This window comes from Pangasianodon hypophthalmus, chromosome 17, assembly GCF_027358585.1.
Source record: "Pangasianodon hypophthalmus isolate fPanHyp1 chromosome 17, fPanHyp1.pri, whole genome shotgun sequence".
NCBI lineage: Eukaryota > Metazoa > Chordata > Actinopteri > Siluriformes > Pangasiidae > Pangasianodon > Pangasianodon hypophthalmus.
The window spans coordinates 25074059-25093820 of record NC_069726.1 but is presented as its reverse complement, the minus strand read 5'-3'; the positions used below and the strand labels follow the sequence as shown (position 1 = coordinate 25093820).

The 19762-nt window shown below is 46.0% G+C and overlaps 1 protein-coding gene across 3 annotated transcripts in view; it reads left to right on the top strand.

Moving 5' to 3' along the window:
* Positions 1-19757, top strand: part of tjp2a (tight junction protein 2a (zona occludens 2)) — a 26120-nt gene extending 6363 nt beyond the window's left edge. For all 3 annotated transcript variants that reach the window (XM_053241092.1, XM_053241090.1, XM_053241091.1), the window contains 21 exons: positions 3603-3727; positions 4218-4320; positions 4480-5131; positions 5918-6021; positions 6268-6421; positions 8759-8870; positions 9056-9177; positions 9296-9398; positions 10233-10383; positions 11237-11345; positions 11438-11657; positions 12119-12303; positions 12571-12666; positions 12855-12934; positions 13275-13485; positions 14736-14836; positions 14927-15142; positions 16095-16190; positions 17555-17806; positions 18736-18818; positions 19003-19757. In XM_053241092.1, coding sequence (XP_053097067.1) covers positions 3603-3727; positions 4218-4320; positions 4480-5131; positions 5918-6021; positions 6268-6421; positions 8759-8870; positions 9056-9177; positions 9296-9398; positions 10233-10383; positions 11237-11345; positions 11438-11657; positions 12119-12303; positions 12571-12666; positions 12855-12934; positions 13275-13485; positions 14736-14836; positions 14927-15142; positions 16095-16190; positions 17555-17806; positions 18736-18818; positions 19003-19105 — 3378 coding nt within the window. In that variant the 3' untranslated portion in view covers positions 19106-19757. The remainder of the gene's footprint in view (positions 1-3602; positions 3728-4217; positions 4321-4479; positions 5132-5917; positions 6022-6267; positions 6422-8758; positions 8871-9055; positions 9178-9295; positions 9399-10232; positions 10384-11236; positions 11346-11437; positions 11658-12118; positions 12304-12570; positions 12667-12854; positions 12935-13274; positions 13486-14735; positions 14837-14926; positions 15143-16094; positions 16191-17554; positions 17807-18735; positions 18819-19002) is intronic.
* Positions 19758-19762: the final 5 nt, after the last annotated feature.

The window sequence follows — 19762 nt, the reverse complement described above, 5'->3', positions numbered from 1 at the left end:
CACCTACACCATCCCACTGCCCCAATCACTCTCTAACACCACCTACACCATCCCACTGCCCCAATCACTCCCTAACACCACCTACACCATCCCACTGCCCCAATCACTCTCCAACACCACCTACACCATCCCACTGCCCCAATCACTCTCCAACACCACCTACACCATCCCACTGCCCCAATCACTCTCCAACACCACCTACACCATCCCACTGCCCCAATCACTCTCCAACACCACCTACACCATCCGACTGCCCCAATCACTCTCCAACACCACCTACACCATCCCACTGCCCCAATCACTCCCTAACACCACCTACACCATCCCACTGCCCCAATCACTCCCCAACACCACCTACACCATCCCACTGCCCCAATCACTCTCCAACACCACCTACACCATCCCACTGCCCCAATCACTCCCTAACACCACCTACACCATCCCACTGCCCCAATCACTCCCTAACACCACCTACACCATCCCACTGCCCCAATCACTCCCCAACACCACCTACACCATCCCACTGCCCCAATCACTCTCCAACACCACCTACACCATCCCACTGCCCCAATCACTCTCCAACACCACCTACACCATCTGACTGCCCCAATCACTCCCTAACACCACCTACACCATCCCACTGCCCCAATCACTCTCCAACACCACCTACACCATCCGACTGCCCCAATCACTCTCTCTCACCACCTACACCATCCGACTGCCCCAATCACTCTCTCTCACCACCTACACCATCCCACTGCCCCAATCACTCTCCAACACCACCTACACCATCCCACTGCCCCAATCACTCTCCAACACCACCTACACCATCCCACTGCCCCAATCACTCTCCAACACCACCTACACCATCCCACTGCCCCAATCACTCCCCAACACCACCTACACCATCCGACTGCCCCAATCACTCTCTCTCACCACCTACACCATCCGACTGCCCCAATCACTCTCTCTCACCACCTACACCATCCCACTGCCCCAATCACTCTCCAACACCACCTACACCATCCGACTGCCCCAATCACTCTCTCTCACCACCTACACCATCCGACTGCCCCAATCACTCTCTCTCACCACCTACACCATCCCACTGCCCCAATCACTCCCCAACACCACCTACACCATCCCACTGCCCCAATCACTCTCCAACACCACCTACACCATCCCACTGCCCCAATCACTCTCCAACACCACCTACACCATCCCACTGCCACAATCACTCCCTAACACCACCTACACCATCCCACTGCCCCAATCACTCTCTAACACCACCTACACCATCCCACTGCCCCAATCACTCTCTAACACCACCTACACCATCCCACTGCCCCAATCACTCTCCAACACCACCTACACCATCCCACTGCCCCAATCACTCCCTAACACCACCTACACCATCCCACTGCCCCAATCACTCTCTAACACCACCTACACCATCCCACTGCCCCAATCACTCTCTAACACCACCTACACCATCCCACTGCCCCAATCACTCTCCAACACCACCTACACCATCCCACTGCCCCAATCACTCTCTAACACCACCTACACCATCCCACTGCCCCAATCACTCCCTAACACCACCTACACCATCCCACTGCCCCAATCACTCCCTAACACCACCTACACCATCCCACTGCCCCAATCACTCTCCAACACCACCTACACCATCCCACTGCCCCAATCACTCTCTAACACCACCTACACCATCCCACTGCCCCAATCACTCTCCAACACCACCTACACCATCCCACTGCCCCAATCACTCTCTAACACCACCTACACCATCCCACTGCCCCAATCACTCTCCAACACCACCTACACCATCCCACTGCCCCAATCACTCTCTAACACCACCTACACCATCCCACTGCCCCAATCACTCTCTAACACCACCTACACCATCCCACTGCCCCAATCGCTCTCTAACACCACCTACACCATCCCACTGCCCCAATCGCTCCCTATCACCACCTACACCATCCCACTGCCCCAATCGCTCCCTAACACCACCTACACCATCCCACTGCCCCAATCGCTCTCCAACACCACCTACACCATCCCACTGCCCCAATCACTCTCTAACACCACCTACACCATCCCACTGCCCCAATCACTCTCTAACACCACCTACACCATCCCACTGCCCCAATCACTCCCTAACACCACCTACACCATCCCACTGCCCCAATCACTCCCTAACACCACCTACACCATCCCACTGCCCCAATCACTCTCTAACACCACCTACACCATCCCACTGCCCCAATCACTCTCCAACACCACCTACACCATCCCACTGCCCCAATCACTCTCTAACACCACCTACACCATCCCACTGCCCCAATCACTCCCTAACACCACCTACACCATCCCACTGCCCCAATCACTCCCCAACACCACCTACACCATCCCACTGCCCCAATCACTCTCCAACACCACCTACACCATCCGACTGCCCCAATCACTCTCCAACACCACCTACACCATCCCACTGCCCCAATCACTCCCTAACACCACCTACACCATCCCACTGCCCCAATCACTCTCCAACACCACCTACACCATCCCACTGCCCCAATCACTCTCTAACACCACCTACACCATCCCACTGCCCCAATCACTCCCTAACACCACCTACACCATCCCACTGCCCCAATCACTCCCCAACACCACCTACACCATCCCACTGCCCCAATCACTCTCCAACACCACCTACACCATCCCACTGCCCCAATCACTCCCTAACACCACCTACACCATCCCACTGCCCCAATCACTCTCTAACACCACCTACACCATCCCACTGCCCCAATCACTCTCTAACACCACCTACACCATCCCACTGCCCCAATCACTCTCTAACACCACCTACACCATCCCACTGCCCCAATCACTCTCCAACACCACCTACACCATCCCACTGCCCCAATCACTCTCCAACACCACCTACACCATCTGACTGCCCCAATCACTCCCCAACACCACCTACACCATCCCACTGCCCCAATCACTCCCTAACACCACCTACACCATCCCACTGCCCCAATCGCTCCCTAACACCACCTACACCATCCCACTGCCCCAATCACTCTCTAACACCACCTACACCATCCCACTGCCCCAATCACTCTCTAACACCACCTACACCATCCCACTGCCCCAATCACTCTCTAACACCACCTACACCATCCCACTGCCCCAATCACTCCCTAACACCACCTACACCATCCCACTGCCCCAATCACTCCCCAACACCACCTACACCATCCCACTGCCCCAATCGCTCCCTAACACCACCTACACCATCCCACTGCCCCAATCGCTCCCTAACACCACCTACACCATCCCACTGCCCCAATCGCTCTCTAACACCACCTACACCATCCCACTGCCCCAATCACTCTCTAACACCACCTACACCATCCCACTGCCCCAATCACTCTCTACTCACAACCCCCTGATGACGGGGCAATAAATTACCACTGCACTGTTCTGGAGTTCCTGAATGTTTTTTATGTCCTCATTCCTAAAGCAGCTGTCATTCTTCTGTAAATCTGAATCACTTTGTTTTCCGTGTGTAGGATTCTAAAATGGGATTTGGGATTGCCGTCTCGGGCGGAAAAGACAATCCGAATGAAGAGACGCGAGAGGCGTCGATCATCATCTCTGACGTGCTGCCGGGAGGACCTGCTGACGGCCTGCTGTTGTAAGATACGCATCACAAGCAAACGTGAAAATTATCAGTACAAAATAACAGTTCGATCTCGCAGCATTAAGGGCTGTTTGGGTTGTTCCTCAGGTTCCCACCCTGGTCCTGGAGAACCCCCTGTCCTGCACGTTTCAGCGTGCTCCTGCTCTCACACACTTGCTGTTAATTAGTGGATTAGTGGAATTGTCGCCTCTGACTCGCTCATTAGGAATAAATTTAAACTTTTATCTGGATTTCTGTAAAGCTGCTTTGTGACTGTGTCTATTGTTAAAGCTGCTATATAAATACATTAAATCAGGTGAGACACTAAAATGTGCAGGACTTGGGTTCTCCAGGACCACGGGTGGGAAGCTGTGCTTTAGAGAACCCTTTCTAGGTAGAACTCTACAACAGAGGGTTTCCAAGTAAAATCATTAACAATCCAAAGAACCCTTTGAGGAAATGTTTTTCTCATAGTGTAGGAACTTTTTTTGTTTTCTGTTTTTAGTCAGAATGATCGCGTGATCCAGGTGAACAACTCGTCCATGGAGAACGTTGTGCACTCGTTTGCTGTACAGACTCTACGCAAGTGTGGCAAAGTCGCCAAGATAGTGAGTCAGATGTGTAATAACTCACAACCTTTTGTTAATTCTTTTAATTATCTTTAATAATGTTAATTTACAGTAATGTAAAAACTTCTTCAATAAAATTTTGTATTTTCATATGTTGGATATTGAGTGATTGTGATGTTTTTTTCGCTTTTCCTGTAGACAGTGAAAAGGCCGCGTAGACTTCCTGTGGGTGTGGTGAAGCAAGCCCCGCCCCCGGAGGACCGCGTGTTCAATCATCCGGACTACAGCGATGATTACGACTATGAGCCGGACCGACACAGCACCTTCAGCGGACGCACCGACTCCGAGTACGACTACGAGCGTAGCCGTGGCCGAATGCTGGAACGAGACGCCAGTCCTGAGCGTCAGTATCGCCGTGACGGCAGCCGAGGACGCATGCTGGAGCATGAACGCAGCCCTGACCGCCGTTACCGTAGCGAGCGCACCCTTGACCGAGACTACAGCCCAGATCGCCGGTACCGCAGCGACCGCACCTTAGACCGCGACTATAGCCCGGACCGCCGTTACCGCAGAGAGCACAGTCCCGATCGCCGGTACCGAAGCGAAAACGCTCTGGATCGAGACTACAGCCCGGATCGCCGTTATCGCCGTGAAAATGTTCAGGATCGCTCACACAGTCCAGAACCGCACTACAGGGAGAGAGAACCGCGTATTCCAGAGCCACGTCCAGCTGAGGCGCTCAGAAGAAACGCCAGCCGTGAGCGCTTAGAACGCTCACCTCCACAGAGCCCACACGAGCCGCTGGAGAAACCAGTTCGCGTCCTACTGCAGAAGAACAGACCTAATGAAGGTACGGTACAGCATCTCTCTCGCTCTCTCTCTCTCTCGCTCTCGCTCGCTCTCTCTCACACACACACCATCTGAGGCTATAAACTGTGGCTTTATAGGTTATAGGTCTGTAGCCTTATTATGTAATAAAAACAGTTTAATTTCTCATTTCTTTCTCGCTGATGTCAGTATGGAGGTCAAGTGACCCAGAGAGAGTTTAAAAGCATCCATTAGTTTGCAACTGTGTGAAATGCTTCAAGATTTTCTGCACATGATGAGTGAATCTGTTGGTTTCTAAAAATCTAGCTATAAAAATTAGAGAGATAATCATCTAAAAATGACTTCCTGTTCTTCCCTGTTTAATCTCACCTGGATTCTGTAGATTCGTATGTATGAGCTGCTGCTGATATCGTAAAGACTGTTCTGTTGCTCATCCCAGGATCACAATCCTGCTCACACTGAACATCCTGTACACACACTCAGTGCTGTCTTTACTCCTCTACAGCTGTACGCTGTAATGATTTATAATCACACTATCCGGTTTCACTTCTGGGTTCTTCATTAGGATCTAAATCTACAAAGCTGCTCTGTGACCATGTGTCTTAAAATCATTATATAAATAAAACTGAACTGAATTCAGAGTGAAGAGAGAGAAAGACACCAACGAGAGGAGCTCCTGTAATTCCTGCAGCATTTTATTTAAAACAAATCCTGTCCAAATAGGGCCGTAGATATATTTATATTACGTTCATGTCCCTGTCTTACCCAGTCCTGTCTGTGTGTGTGTGTGTGTGTGTGTGTGAGTCAGAATATGGCCTGCGTTTGGGCAGTCAGCTGTTCATTAAAGAGATGACTACTACAGGACTGGCCTCCAGAGTCGGCAGCCTGCACGAGGGAGACATCATCCTGAAGGTCAGCACCACAAAATAGCCTCATATTTAAACAGCACACGTTTATTAGACCTGTTTCTCTCTGCACACGTTTCATTCTCTCTCGTTAGCGACAGGATGTCAGTGACGCTGCAACAGAAGAAGCTTTTATTCATCATGTATACATTAGAGCACAGTGAAATTCTTTTCTTCGCATGTCCCAGCTTGTTAGGAAGTTAGTAATGAATCTGATGAACAGACGTCTGTATAAGAGGTTTTTGTGTCTCAGATTAACGGGACTGCCACAGAGAATCTGTCCCTGAGTGATGCGGGGAAGCTGATTGAAAAATCACGAGGAAAACTGCAGCTGGTGGTCCAGAGAGATCGCAGGAAAGTTCTGGTTCGGGTCCCGCCCATGGCTGACAGTGATTCAGAGCCGGACGGTGAGTCAAACCGATTAAACATCAGCGATGGCTCAACGAAACGTAAACGAAACATGCTAATGGACATAAAAATCTCCGTATTATTAGGCATGAGACGAAACACTAAAACCATGATATGAGACATATCCCAATACAGGCGTCATGAGACAATATTTGCACAAATAAAACATTAAATTTTAATACAATTATTTTGTAATGACAACAAATCAAAGCAGTGAAATATCAACACGTTGTATTGTAAGAAAAGTGGATCAGGATTTTAATATAAGGTGTAATTTTACCTGGTTATTAACATTATTTTAATCTTTTTCAGTGTTTCATGACATCGTTATTAATATATAAAGATTGTTTGACAGTGGATTGTGCCTTAAATGACTAAATAACTAATTCACTCCACCTGCTGTTTGACCTCCACCTGAAATACACGAGCATGTCACAATGAAGCTGTACAGATCAGGAAAACAATCGTGATTTTTATTTATATATTTTTTTCTTTCCACCAAAATTAATTTCTGGTTACGTCACTGTCAGCACAACACACGAGGTGCTTCTCAATCATTTCAGACGTGAATGTGACTTTCATCAAGCGCAGCACACAGGCTTTGATTTTACTCTGCAGTTCAGTCGGCCACGATGAAAACCAGAGTGCACGTATATACGGCGGTTTACGGTAACTACCTTCAGGTTACGGGCCGTGGAGTGGAGTGTTACGGGCCGTTTCAGTGTTATATATTACTGATAGTCAGTTTCAGTATTAAGTTTTCCAAGTTCACGCAGGCCGAATGAAATGTGGCTGCTGGCCTCTTATCTTATCTCATCTTATTTTATCTTAAACCGGTCTTATCTTATCTTGTGTTTGTTACATGTGTCATAACACTTCTTTCTGATTAGCTTAACTTTTTGGACTATTAAGTAATTAAGTAAGCACGCTTCGAGGCAGTTAGGTTCCCACTAGCAAACTTCCTGCTCTGTACGCTGCCAGCTCTGCTGCTGCGCCTGGTGTGTAAGTAGAGGAGGAGCTCATAAAGAAATATGACAGTACATGATACGAGCAGCCAAATCGTCTTGCCATTATTTTGTATCATGATATAATCAAGACATTAGTATTCTGTCTCATGCCTACTTATTACCTCAAGCTCACTTTCCACAGAATTTTTGTGTTTTGTGAGCCCTTTTCCTGCACCAGCTGATTTCTGGATCACGCATTACACATTTTCTTTAATCACAGGTCTATCGTTAGAGGATCTTCATTGTATAATCCGACGCTGAGACGCGCGCTATCACACAGACTGTTACAGAATGCAGAACAGTTTACTGGGATCTCGTACAGTGCGATGTTGAATCATCTTAAAAGACACGCAGAGAAAAAGCATTTATATAACTGTAATGTATTATTGTTTTAATATAGATTTTCGCTTTACTGATATTGATACTGTAATGTTCAGTAAAATAAACCAGCACTCACAAGAAATAAATTTGGATTTTGGTCTCATTTTATTTCCAGATGAATTTTGAATTTGCGAGTAAACAACAGCCTCGACATGTTCAGCGTGACTGAACGGCACTGAACTGCTTACTGCTAATAATACTAATAATTAATATTATTAGTATTGTTTTAAATAAGATTATAATTAAAAATAAAATTGTTTTTATTTTTAATATATTTTTTATTTCTTTCATTTTTTTATATTATTTTTTTCTTTAATCCTAAACCTTTATTACACTGCAGATAGATGGTTTTATGATATCATGACCAGGATGATGGATTTCCTGAAGTTTGTTTGAGATTGCGTGAGGTTCGTCTGTGAATATTAACGATGTTCATGTTCAGTTTTCAAATGTTTTATCACCTTTTCACTGTTTGCTGAATCAGATCTGGTTTAAATTTTGCGTAAATTTAAACAAAAATAAAATCATTGGCTGAGGGGTGTGGTGTGGAAGTGGGCGGGGCGGGAGATGTATATGCAGAGCTCTCACTGATTGGTCAGAAATATAGAAATAAAGTTTACTTAAACATCACAGAAATAATCTGAACACAGAGAACACTGAGCTGCTGATAAATAATGAAATAATAATAATAAAGAAACAGATTAAACCATCAGTGTGAGAGCTGTATCCATCTTTAGCATTTCTTTCTTTTTTTTTTAATCCAGAATGCATTTTTTTCTGAAGCACTACGACTCTGTCCTCAGTTTAGCAGCTCACGTCTCACGTCTCAGGTTTAGAGTTATCTCCAACTCCAATTTGTTTTTAATTCTGTAAAATCTGAGGAAGTCGATCCGAACATTCCAGACATAGTGCTTAGCGATAACCTTTTGACTTCCTGTTTTCCTCCAGATCTGTCTGAGATCGAGTCGTATCGTTCATACTCCCCTCAGGACGACAGACGAGGACAGCACTCGGACATCTCCTCACACTCCTCCAATGAGAGGCTGCGTGAAAAAAACAGGTGATCATCTGATTATTACAGTGAATGAGAGAAAAGAGCAGAAAACTCCAGACAGAATTAAAGTCTAAGAGCAGATGTGCAACTCTGTCATTAAATAAAGGTTTAAATGACGCGACTATAAAACAGAAATGTACTGGATCACGGTTATTGAGGTGTGTGTGAGTGACTGGATGTGTGTGTTTCAGGGACGAGCCTCAGAACAGATTGTCTAAAATGGGTGCGATGCCGACGCCATTCCAAGCTGCTCCGGATGATTTTCCACCTCCACCAGAGGAGGAAGACGAGCTTGAGATTGAGGACGCTCCAGGTATCATGTGACCTTCAGAGTGCTCTGTGTTTGAGATTTAGAGATTTAGAGTTTAAACTTGTAAAAGTCTGAGGAGAAAAGTGAGATATTAATGATGTGTGAATTATTTTATTAACAGCTCCTGTGCCCATGCCTGCACCTAAACTCAGCGTTCCACCAAAAGTTAAAGCTCTTCCAAAGGTTCCTCTGAAACCGAGCGCAGAGGACCTGGAGATCTATGGGTGTGTACGAGTTCATCAGTAACAGAGGCATTAATCTGTCTGCAAAAAATGGATATTGTAGGAATAAAACTCGTGGGGGTGTGCTGTTATAGGAAAATAATCAACAGTGACGTGGTGTGATGAAGCGGAGTCACTGTTAGCACACCAAAGCTGATGATTTTCAAGCATGTGTTTTATTCCTCTTATACCACAGCAAGTCACCAACAACTACAATTTTTATTTCTTAAAGAACATCACATACTTTTTATTCACTTATAGATGCATTTAATGTTTTGGTCCATGAAACAAGTTAGTTCTCATTTCTGTTATAGCAGCTATAAACACTCGTTCTTTCCCCAGCCTCTTTCTTCTCTCTCCTGAAGTTAATAAGAAAAAACAAAACAAATCGCAGCTTGTTCTGCATGTTACTGAGAAACCGCAAAGAAGCGTAAACTCCTCTGTCCTGAAGATGTCGGAAAACTTACAGTTACAGCTTCACCTCTGACTGTTACAAAGCGCTGACACTGGAGACTCCTTCCATCAATGTTAAATAAATAAACATCTCACAATATATCGGTGATTACACACTTTTTAAAATCAGTTTTTGTGGAGCGTCGGCTGTGCACGTCCCTGTGAATGAGCTGTTGCTATAGAAATGATGACGTATTAGAACGAGCAAATTATTTATTTATAATTAATTCAATTAATTCTGAATATAAACCTGCGCTACTGTCAGAGGTGCTGTTATAGAAAAGTAATCAACACCTTCTGACCAATCACAATTTTTGTGTGTGTGCGTGTGTGTATGCGTGTGTATGTGTGTGTGTGCGTGTGTGAATGTGGTGTGTTCCTCAGGCCAAACACGGTGATGGTGCGCTTTCAGAAGGGTGAGAGCGTGGGTCTGAGGCTGGCAGGAGGAAACGATGTGGGGATTTTCATAGCCAACGTTCAGGAGGACAGTCCAGCGGAGGTGGAGGGTCTGCGGCCTGGAGACCAGATCATGAAGGTACAAAACACCTCCGAGACACAGGACAGCATCGTCACTGCGGATTTATCATCAGCCCAGTTTACTGCAAATAAAATATTAAAAATAATTAGTCCAGTGATTAAAAACCAGCTCAGTACTAAAACTCGCAGTCTGCGTTTTTAAAACTCCGTAAAACACAGACAATAAAATTCATCATTACTGCAGAATGTTTCAGACTCATCTTACAGGATTAAACACTGAACAGTCCACAATACTCTCCTATTTCACACTCCGTCGTAAATAAAGAATATTTACAAAAATTATTCAAACAATTCACTGAAACACGTTTGTCTGTTTCCATGGTGATGGATTCTACAAAAAAAAGGCTATAAATAAATTACTGTTGAATATAGATTATATAGTTTTAATATAAATTTTTATTCGTTATTGCTCTATTATTTAATTGGTAATGCAGGTTTAAGTTTAAAGGTGTGTCTGAGGTTTAACTGTATAAAATGGCAGCGTGTTTAGATGGATTGTGAAATTTGAAAGATTTTATCGAAATGTTTTCATTCCTAAAGAGAAGAAAGGCAGTTTCAGTAGTGTTATCTCTCAGGAGTTGTGTTGCTGCTGTTTTCTCTTTTAGACTGGATTCCATTGTGGAGGAAAATCCCAGCTCACAGTTTTAAGTTAAATGCTGAATTTTCAGCTTAAATAAATCTATAACAGCTTTAAGTTCTGTTAATCTAGTCCTGTTGGTGAAGCTCAGTCTTAAAATGAAACAGTAGGAGTCTTAAAACTCGCTTTCTAAATCGTCTCGTTCGGAGCTACAGCACATCTGGTGTGTGTTTGTAAGTTCACAGAAGATAAGAGTTGTTGTTTTTCTCTGCAGGTGAATAACATGGATTTCCGTGGCATGGTGCGTGAGGACGCCGTGCTCTACCTGCTCGAAATTCCTAAAGGAGACGACGTCACCATCCTGGCACAGAGCAAACCGGACGGTACCGGAAACGCTTTTCCATAAAGTTTAGTCATTATTATCTGTTAATAATGTGGATTTTAATGGGTGTGGTCATGTGACTGATGGTTACAGTGTATAAGGACATCGTGGCGTCGGGTCGAGGAGATAACTTCTACATCAGAACTCATTTTGACCACGAGAAAGACTCTCCTCAGGGTCTGTCCTTCAGCAGAGGCGACATCTTTAAAGTGGTGGATACGCTGTACGACGGAAAGCTGGGCAGCTGGCTCGCCATCCGCACCGACCGAGACAACCAGCTGCAGGAGAGAGGCGTCATCCCCAGCAAGAGCAGGTGTGTGTGTCTGCGCACGTGTGTGTGTGTCTGGGCGTGTGTGTGTGTGTGTCTGCGCACGTGTGTGTGTGTGTGTCTGCGCACGTGTGTGTGTGTGTGTCTGCGCACGTGTGTGTGTGTGTCTGCGCACGTGTGTGTGTGTTTGTGTGTCTGTGTCTGGGCGTGTCTGTGTGTGTGTCTGCGCACGTGTGTGTGTGTCTGCGCACGCGTGTGTGTGTGTGTCTGCGCACGTGTGTGTGTGTGTCTGCGCACGTGTGTTTGTGTGTCTGTCTGGGCGTGTGTGCGTCTGTGTGTGTGTGTGTGTGTGTGTGTGTGTCTGCGCGCGTGTGTGTGTCTGCGCGTGCGTGTGTGTGTGTGTCAATGTGTCTGATTGTGTATTTTGGAAACCCACATGTGAATGTTGGTCATCATGTTTTGTGATGATGTCATGATGACGCTGTTGTTCTGACCGACGCCCACAGAGCTGAGCAGATGGCCAACGTACAGAACGCCCAGAAAGGAGCAGCCAATGACAGAGGAGATTTCTGGAGGCTCAGAGGTCAAAGGGCAGCAAAGAAGAAGGACCTGCGTAAGAGCAGAGAGGATCTCACAGCCAACCCCGTCACCACTCGCTTCCCCGCCTACGAGAGGGTGGTTCTGAGAGAGGGTACGCCCACCACACCTATGCCACACCCACGCCACACCCACACCTATACCACACCCACACCTACACCACACCCACTCCTACACCACACCTACACCACACCCACACCTACACCACACCCACTCCCACACCTACACCACACCCACACCTACACCACACCCACACCCACACCTACACCACTCCCACACCCACACCTACACCACACCCATCACATCTTCACCACACCCACCACGCCACATCTTTTGTCTCTTGCTCCTCTCGTCCCTGCAGCTGGGTTCCGGAGGCCCGTGGTTCTGTTCGGCCCAATCGCTGATGTGGCGTGTGAGAAACTCGGCAACGACCTGCCTGAAGATTTCGTCATCGCAAGTAAGTGTAAAATGAGCTGATATGAGCTCCTGAGCTGTGTATGTGTATGTGGGGTACTGATTGTGTGTGTGTATTTGTGTATTTGTGTGTGTGTGTGTGTGTGTGTGCGCGTGTGTGTGTGCGCGTGTGTGTGTGCGCGTGTGTGTGTGTGTGTGTGTGTGTGCGTGTGTGTGTGTGCATGTTCACAGAGAGAGAACCTAAAGATGCAGGAACAGAGAAGTCCTCAGGTGTGGTGAGACTGAACACTGTGCAGCAGATCATCGAACAGGTAAACTCCGCCCTTCAAGCTCCATCTTCGGAAATCCACCCTTTAAACTCCACCCATCGCCCTTTAGACTCCACCTTACAAAGATTTCCCTCCAAACTCCACCTTATGAACGCTCTAATTCCTTTACAGAGTGTAAAACTATTAATAATAAAAAGATTATAAAAAGTTTATTGTTGGATAGCATTTGTATATTAATGCGGCTGTCATTTTATACTGAGACGCAGTGAACGTTATTTTCACACCTCAGAGTGCTCAAGAGCAGACGGTCTGTTTCTCTCTCTCTTTCTTTTCTCTTTCTCTGTCTCCTCTCTCTCTCTCTCTCTCTCTCTCTCTCCCTCAGGATAAGCATGCTTTGCTGGACGTCACCCCGAAGGCAGTGGACACTCTGAACTACACCCAGTGGTACCCCATTGTTGTGTTCCTGAACCCGGACAGTAAGCAGGGCGTGAAGACGATGAGGAACCGCCTGGCACCGGGTTCTAACCGCAGCTCACGCAAACTGTACGAGCAGGCGGTGAAACTGAAGAAGACCTGCTCTCACCTCTTCACGGGTCAGTGTGGAGAGAGAACATTGCTCTATAATCCTTCTCCGCTCCCTCCATGACACCACATCTTCTCATCCTCATGTGTTCATCAGCTATTCAGCCATTACCTCCTCTGGCTTCTGCAGCATTTACTCTCCCTGGGTTATTCATTTTTCCACTTTTTCCAGTCTCAGATTTATTTTCATAATTTCTGCAGCGATAGCCTAAAGGTGCTGCTTTGATTCTTCTTTAAAATGTCACATTTCTCTGAGAATCAGTTCCAAGTTAACTGCATCTTCTGCTCAATGACCATCTTTTTTTGCCATTCAAGTTTTTATTTTTATTTTATTTATCACTACAGTAAGATTTATGATGCACAGTATAATAGAGTCTGTGACAGATCCTGAAAATTCCTGTTCCTGGTTTGTAAAAAGTTAGAATCGAAGATATTGTGCAGGAAACGGAATCTCTTTCTGGATTTAGGAGACACAATGAAAAATGCGGTACATGCTCAGTCACCATCTCGAATGATTCGTGCTGTTAGCAGAAGAAGAGCTGCTGCTGTGATTGGGTTCTTTGTCATATATTCCCAGGTTCTGCATTAAGTTTTTGGTCTTAATTCTAGTCTCCATCTTTGCCCCTTACTCTACATTCAATTTTTTTTCCATGTCTGCGGATTGTTCTTTCTTTTTTATGCCTCCATCACAGGGTGGTGGGGAATTACTGTATGTTCCTGTGTGATATCTCAGGAGCGAGTGGCTGGTTGATTGTAGGATTTATGTGGAATGATCACTGTAACCTGCAGATGAACTGATAAGATTTTGGAGTTGATCCAAACAGGGTCAAGGTCACAGCAAGGTCAAACGTTTGTAATAGTTTTTCTTCAGTAGCTTCCTTTTTGTTTGAAGTTTATTTGAAGGGAATTTCTCATGAGTAGCAGGACTAGACTGGTGCTGGAGGCATCACCGTCCTCACCGTCGGCATCAGGTTCTACTTGTGTTGAAGTTTAGGTTCAGTTTATACATGACAGGAAGTTCCACTGTGTCCTAAACCACATCAGCGAGACAGACTTCCTTTACATGTTAGCTACATCAGCATTGGAGATCCAGTTCTAAACTAGAAACGGTACATTTTCGAGACGTGTCTTGGCCGATGGAACACATTAGAGTTGAGAAAATTAAGCCATTCGTGTTGTGCATAAACGTTCATGTGGTTCCAGACGCTCAGCGCTCCTCACACCTGTCACTTTACACCTTTAATCGTGTTTACCTTTACAGCGACGGTGGATCTGAACTCGGCTCATGATGCCTGGTACGGGAGTCTGAAGGACACGATTCAGGAGCAACAGAACAAAGCGGTGTGGGTCTGCGAGAGTAAAGTAAGAAGCACTATTATTACTATTATTAAACGCTATACATCTAACTCACTGTTTGGAGGTTTATGCTAATTCACCTCTGTGGTTGTTTAGCTGGACGGCACTGAGGAGGACCTGGACCTCCACGATGACCGCATGTCTTACCTGTCGGCCATGAGCGCAGATTACCTGAGCATGGACAGCCGTCTTACCGGGGACTACGACGACACGGCGGATGAGGGCGGAGCCTATACGGATAACGAGCTGGACGAGACGACTGATGAGCCGCAGGTATCGGGGACGAGCCGCTCCTCAGAGCCTGCAGACGAGGTGAGTGACCATCATTAGCCTGTATGCTAACAAACTGACTCTATTGCTTTGGTCACCTCAGCGTTGCAGTGCCACTCTTACATGGATTGTGTATAATATACAGCTCCAAAATTATTGGCACCCATCAAAAGAATGTGTTAACATTGTTTAAAACAAACTTTCCTCCAATTATACATTAGTTAAAAAAAAAACCTGCCTAAATAACTCCAAATCCACTCTGTTTAAAAGAACTGAAAGTTTAGAACTTATAGCCATGTTCTATAGCCATGTTTGTCATCAGGCATGTGACTTATACATGAAATACCCAAGAAATAACATGTTCCTGCAGCTTAAATAAAATAATAAAATAACTAAATAATAAAATAACAGGAGAAACCACATGAGAACCACCAAAGTTCAGCCAGTCAGGACGAGGAGGTGTGTTTACTCACCTGTCAATCATGTTACCTGCCTTTTTTTTTTTTATTATTGCATCATTAAGTCTAAGAACCAATCAGGATCCGATATGCAGATAACTTTGAGGTGTGTTTATTGTTGGGGGTGTTTAAAAGTGTGTAAAATTGAAGCTGCTTTTGTGCCTTTTTCTGTTATCTATGTAATTTTTATAAAGCAGCTTAGCGTTGCATGTGGTTTGTGTGTTGGTGGATAAACGTGTTCAGAGATTACATTTTCATGATATCTTTTCACATTGCCTTGCAGTTTACACTGATATTAGCACAACATTGTGTTACTAAATGTACACCTGTAGCTGAAATGTCCAGCTGTAATATTAACCAAAAATAAACTTCACATTTAACACACATTTAACTCCGTAATACCTCCAAGAGAAATGAGGATGATTTTTAGCATCTGTGATTTCATCCATGAATTTTTAGTAAAAGCTGATTATCTGCACATATGTACTGTTTGAAACCACCCTTTGATCCTACCCCTATGCCCCTCCCCCCTGCAGAGACCCGCCCCCGTGCCCCGCATGAAACGAGCCGGGAGCAGAGAAGTGCTGCGAGACCCCAGTCCCCCTCCATCCTTCGTCCCAGAGCCGCCGAAGGTAAAAACCCTCTCCTGCTTTCACTCCTGCTTTATACGCTCCACGTCATGCTTTAGTGTGAGCCGTAACTCTCATCACACCCGCTGCTACCTGCTCCTCCGTCTCTGATCATAAACACACAGCCGACACTGACACATCCACCGAGACCGAGGCTTACTAACACTCTCCACTGGGATTTCCTCAATAATGCAGTTGCTACTTTGATGTTGTGATGCTGCATTTACACAAAAGTATGTGCACCCCTAACCATCCCCCCCACATGTGCTTCTTCTCCAAACTGTTGCCACAAAGTCTGAAGCACACAGTTGTGTAGAACATCTCTGTGTGCTGTAGCTTTACAGTTTCCCTTCACTGGAACTAAGAGGCTCAAACCTGTTCCAGCATGACAATGCCCCTGTGCACAAAGCGAGCTCCATGAAGACATGGTGTGTGAAGGTTGGAGTGGAAGAACTCGAGTGTCCTGCACAGAGCCCTGACCTCAACCCCACTGAACACCTTTGGGATGAACTGGAACACCGACTGAACCCCAGACCTCCTCGACATCCCAACATCAGCGCCTGACCTCACTAATGCTCTTGTAGCTGAATGAACACAAATCCCCACAGCCACGCTCCAACATCTAGTGGAAAGCTTCCCAGAAGAGTGGAGCTCATTATAACAGCAAACACACGGGGAATAAATCTGGAATGGGATGTTCAGCATGCACATATGGGTGTGATGGTCAGGGGTGCACATACTTTTAGTCATATAGTGTAAATATACATTTATTTTGTTACATTTTCTTGCTGTGATCGGTGGCTGAATCACAAACGGTTGATTTGAGTAAATAATAGTGTGTTATGTATTATACTGTATTATACTCCGTGTGGTCAGCGTCTATAGCGGATGTAAAGCCGTTTGTCCTCACTGTGTGTGTTTGAGGAGCTTAAAAATAAATTATTGTTGCGTGATGATGAGCTGAAGGTGGCGGATCAGTGTGTGAGTAAATAAATAAATAAATAAATAAATAACAGCCTGAAACATTACAGCTGATGGAGATTTTATGTCCTGTGGAGCTACTGCTAATGTTCACCCTGTCTGTAGCACTATAATATTATCCACTTATTATTGATTAAGCGAATATTAATGAGTGTATATTTACAGTTACCTCATTTGACTGATACTTTTATCCAAAGTAAATTAAACTCGAGACGCTGCCCGCTGAAACACACCTGTACTCCTTACTGTGCACCTGTGATTGGAGCAGCTGAGACAGACAGGTGTGAACAGCGAGGTGTGGAGTTCTCACCACGGCGCTCTGAGCTCCATGTTTGCTGTGTGTGTGTGTGTGTGTGTGTGTGTGTGTGTGTGTGTGTGTGTGTCAGGTTCGATCTCAGCGGCAGGGCAGTGAGTCCGGCAGCACGGTGAGCAGTGACGTCAGCACCAAGCCGCCGCCGCCTCCCGTCGCCCTCAAACCCAGTTTCCTCGCTCGAGGGGCTCCACCTCAGGAACCCGCCACAGGTACTGAAGATCCTGCCAGCCGCTCGTTCCTGGGCAAAGTGAAGGCCTTCGAGCAGATGGATCACCTCGCCCGAGCACAGAGGATGCTGGAACTGCAGGAGGCTGAACACGCCCGGGTCAGTGTCTCTCTCTCATACACACACACACACACACACACACACACTCCCTCTCTATCACATACTCACACACACACACACATACACTCACATACACGCTCTCTCCATCTCTCTCACACACACACACACACACACACACTCTCTCTCCCTCTCTCTCATACACACACACACACACACACACTCTCCCTCTCTATCACATACTCACACACACACTCTCTCTCTCACACACACACACACACACACACTCACATACACGCTCTCTCCATCTCTCTCACACACACACACACACACACACACACACACACTCTCTCTCCCTCTCTCTCATACACACACACACACATACACACACACACACATACACTCTCTCTCCCTCTCTCTCATACACACACACACACACACACACACACACTCCCTCTCTATCACATACTCACACACACACACTCTCTCTCTCACACACACACACACACACACACACACACACACACACATACACTCACATACACGCTCTCTCCATCTCTCTCACACACACACACACACACTCACACACTCTCTCACACTCTCTCTCTCTCACACACGCACACACACACACACACACACACACTCTCTCTCACACACACACACACACACTCTCTCTCCCTCTCACACACACACACACACACACTCCCCTCGCCTCTGTGCATCAGTCTCAGTGAATCAGTGCAGTCCTGCGTTTCACTGCTTTACACGGAAGCAGCTCTAAATTATTTAATTGCTGGTTATTAGATTTATCTTTCAGTGATCACAGTATCCTGTCGTCTAATCGCCTCAGGAGGAGACGCACATCGCTACAGACACAATATTCATGTGTTATACATTAGAAATCATCAGTATCGTGCGTGTGGAAGAACATTCGTGGTGAATTTAAATCTGAACCGTTTCTCTGTCTGCAGTTGGAGATTTCTCAGAGACACCCGGACATTTACGCCGTCCCCGTGAAACCGAAGCCCGGGGCCACGCGGCCGCCGCCTGTCGGGTGAGTCAGTGTCAGTGTGCTGTAGTACTCTGATCTGCTGCGTGAGAGCGTGTGCGTGAGAGCGTGTGCGTGAGAGCGTGTGCGTGAGAGCGTGTGCGTGAGAGCGTGTGCGTGAGAGAGAGTGTGTGCGTGAGAGAGCGTGTGCGTGGTTTTTTTTTTTCCTAAACCCTGCTGGATTTTCTAGCTCCAGCTCGAACCCTGTGGCTCGCGGTGGATCTGCTGAAGACGCTGATCCGTCTCGTCGTGGATATTTCAACCCTCAGAAATACAATGACACGGAGCTGTAGGACTCCAGCGGCTTCCACTCCTCACTCCTCATAGTGTTTCAGGATGGATCCTGGTTCTGGTTCTGGTTCTGAGAAACATTCTGACCTGCAGACCTGTCAGTCAGTGTGACGGCTTTAAATAAACTAAAACTCTTATTCAGATGAAATTAAATGAAGCAGCGTTACTACAAAAAATACTAAAAATAGTCTTTTCTGCTTTTTTTTTTTAATATTTGTACACTTTTATAAGAAACTGAAAGATGCGACGGATGTTTGTTTAATGTAGTGAATCGACTCGACGGTTGTGTTACGTGTTTTATTCCTCTGCAGGATCCCTACAGTTTCTTACTCGCTAAAGCTCACAGCAAAACCAACGACGGATTTTAAACCTGAGCTTCAAGACGGAAATGTCATGAGATTGAAATTTTCTACACTTATATCCCTTATAACCTTCACACTCTTTTTTGGAAGAGGTATCTTTTATTGTGTTAATGAATAAAATCACATACATTCACATACTGCATCTGGATGTGCAATGTATTTAAAAAAAAAAATGGTAATGATGATGATTCGTAAGGTCCGAGCTATTTCTGCGTGTTTCTAATCATCTTCCTGTAAATGTGGAAAATCAACCTTTAACATTCAGATATATAATAAATAAATAAAACACAAATTCAG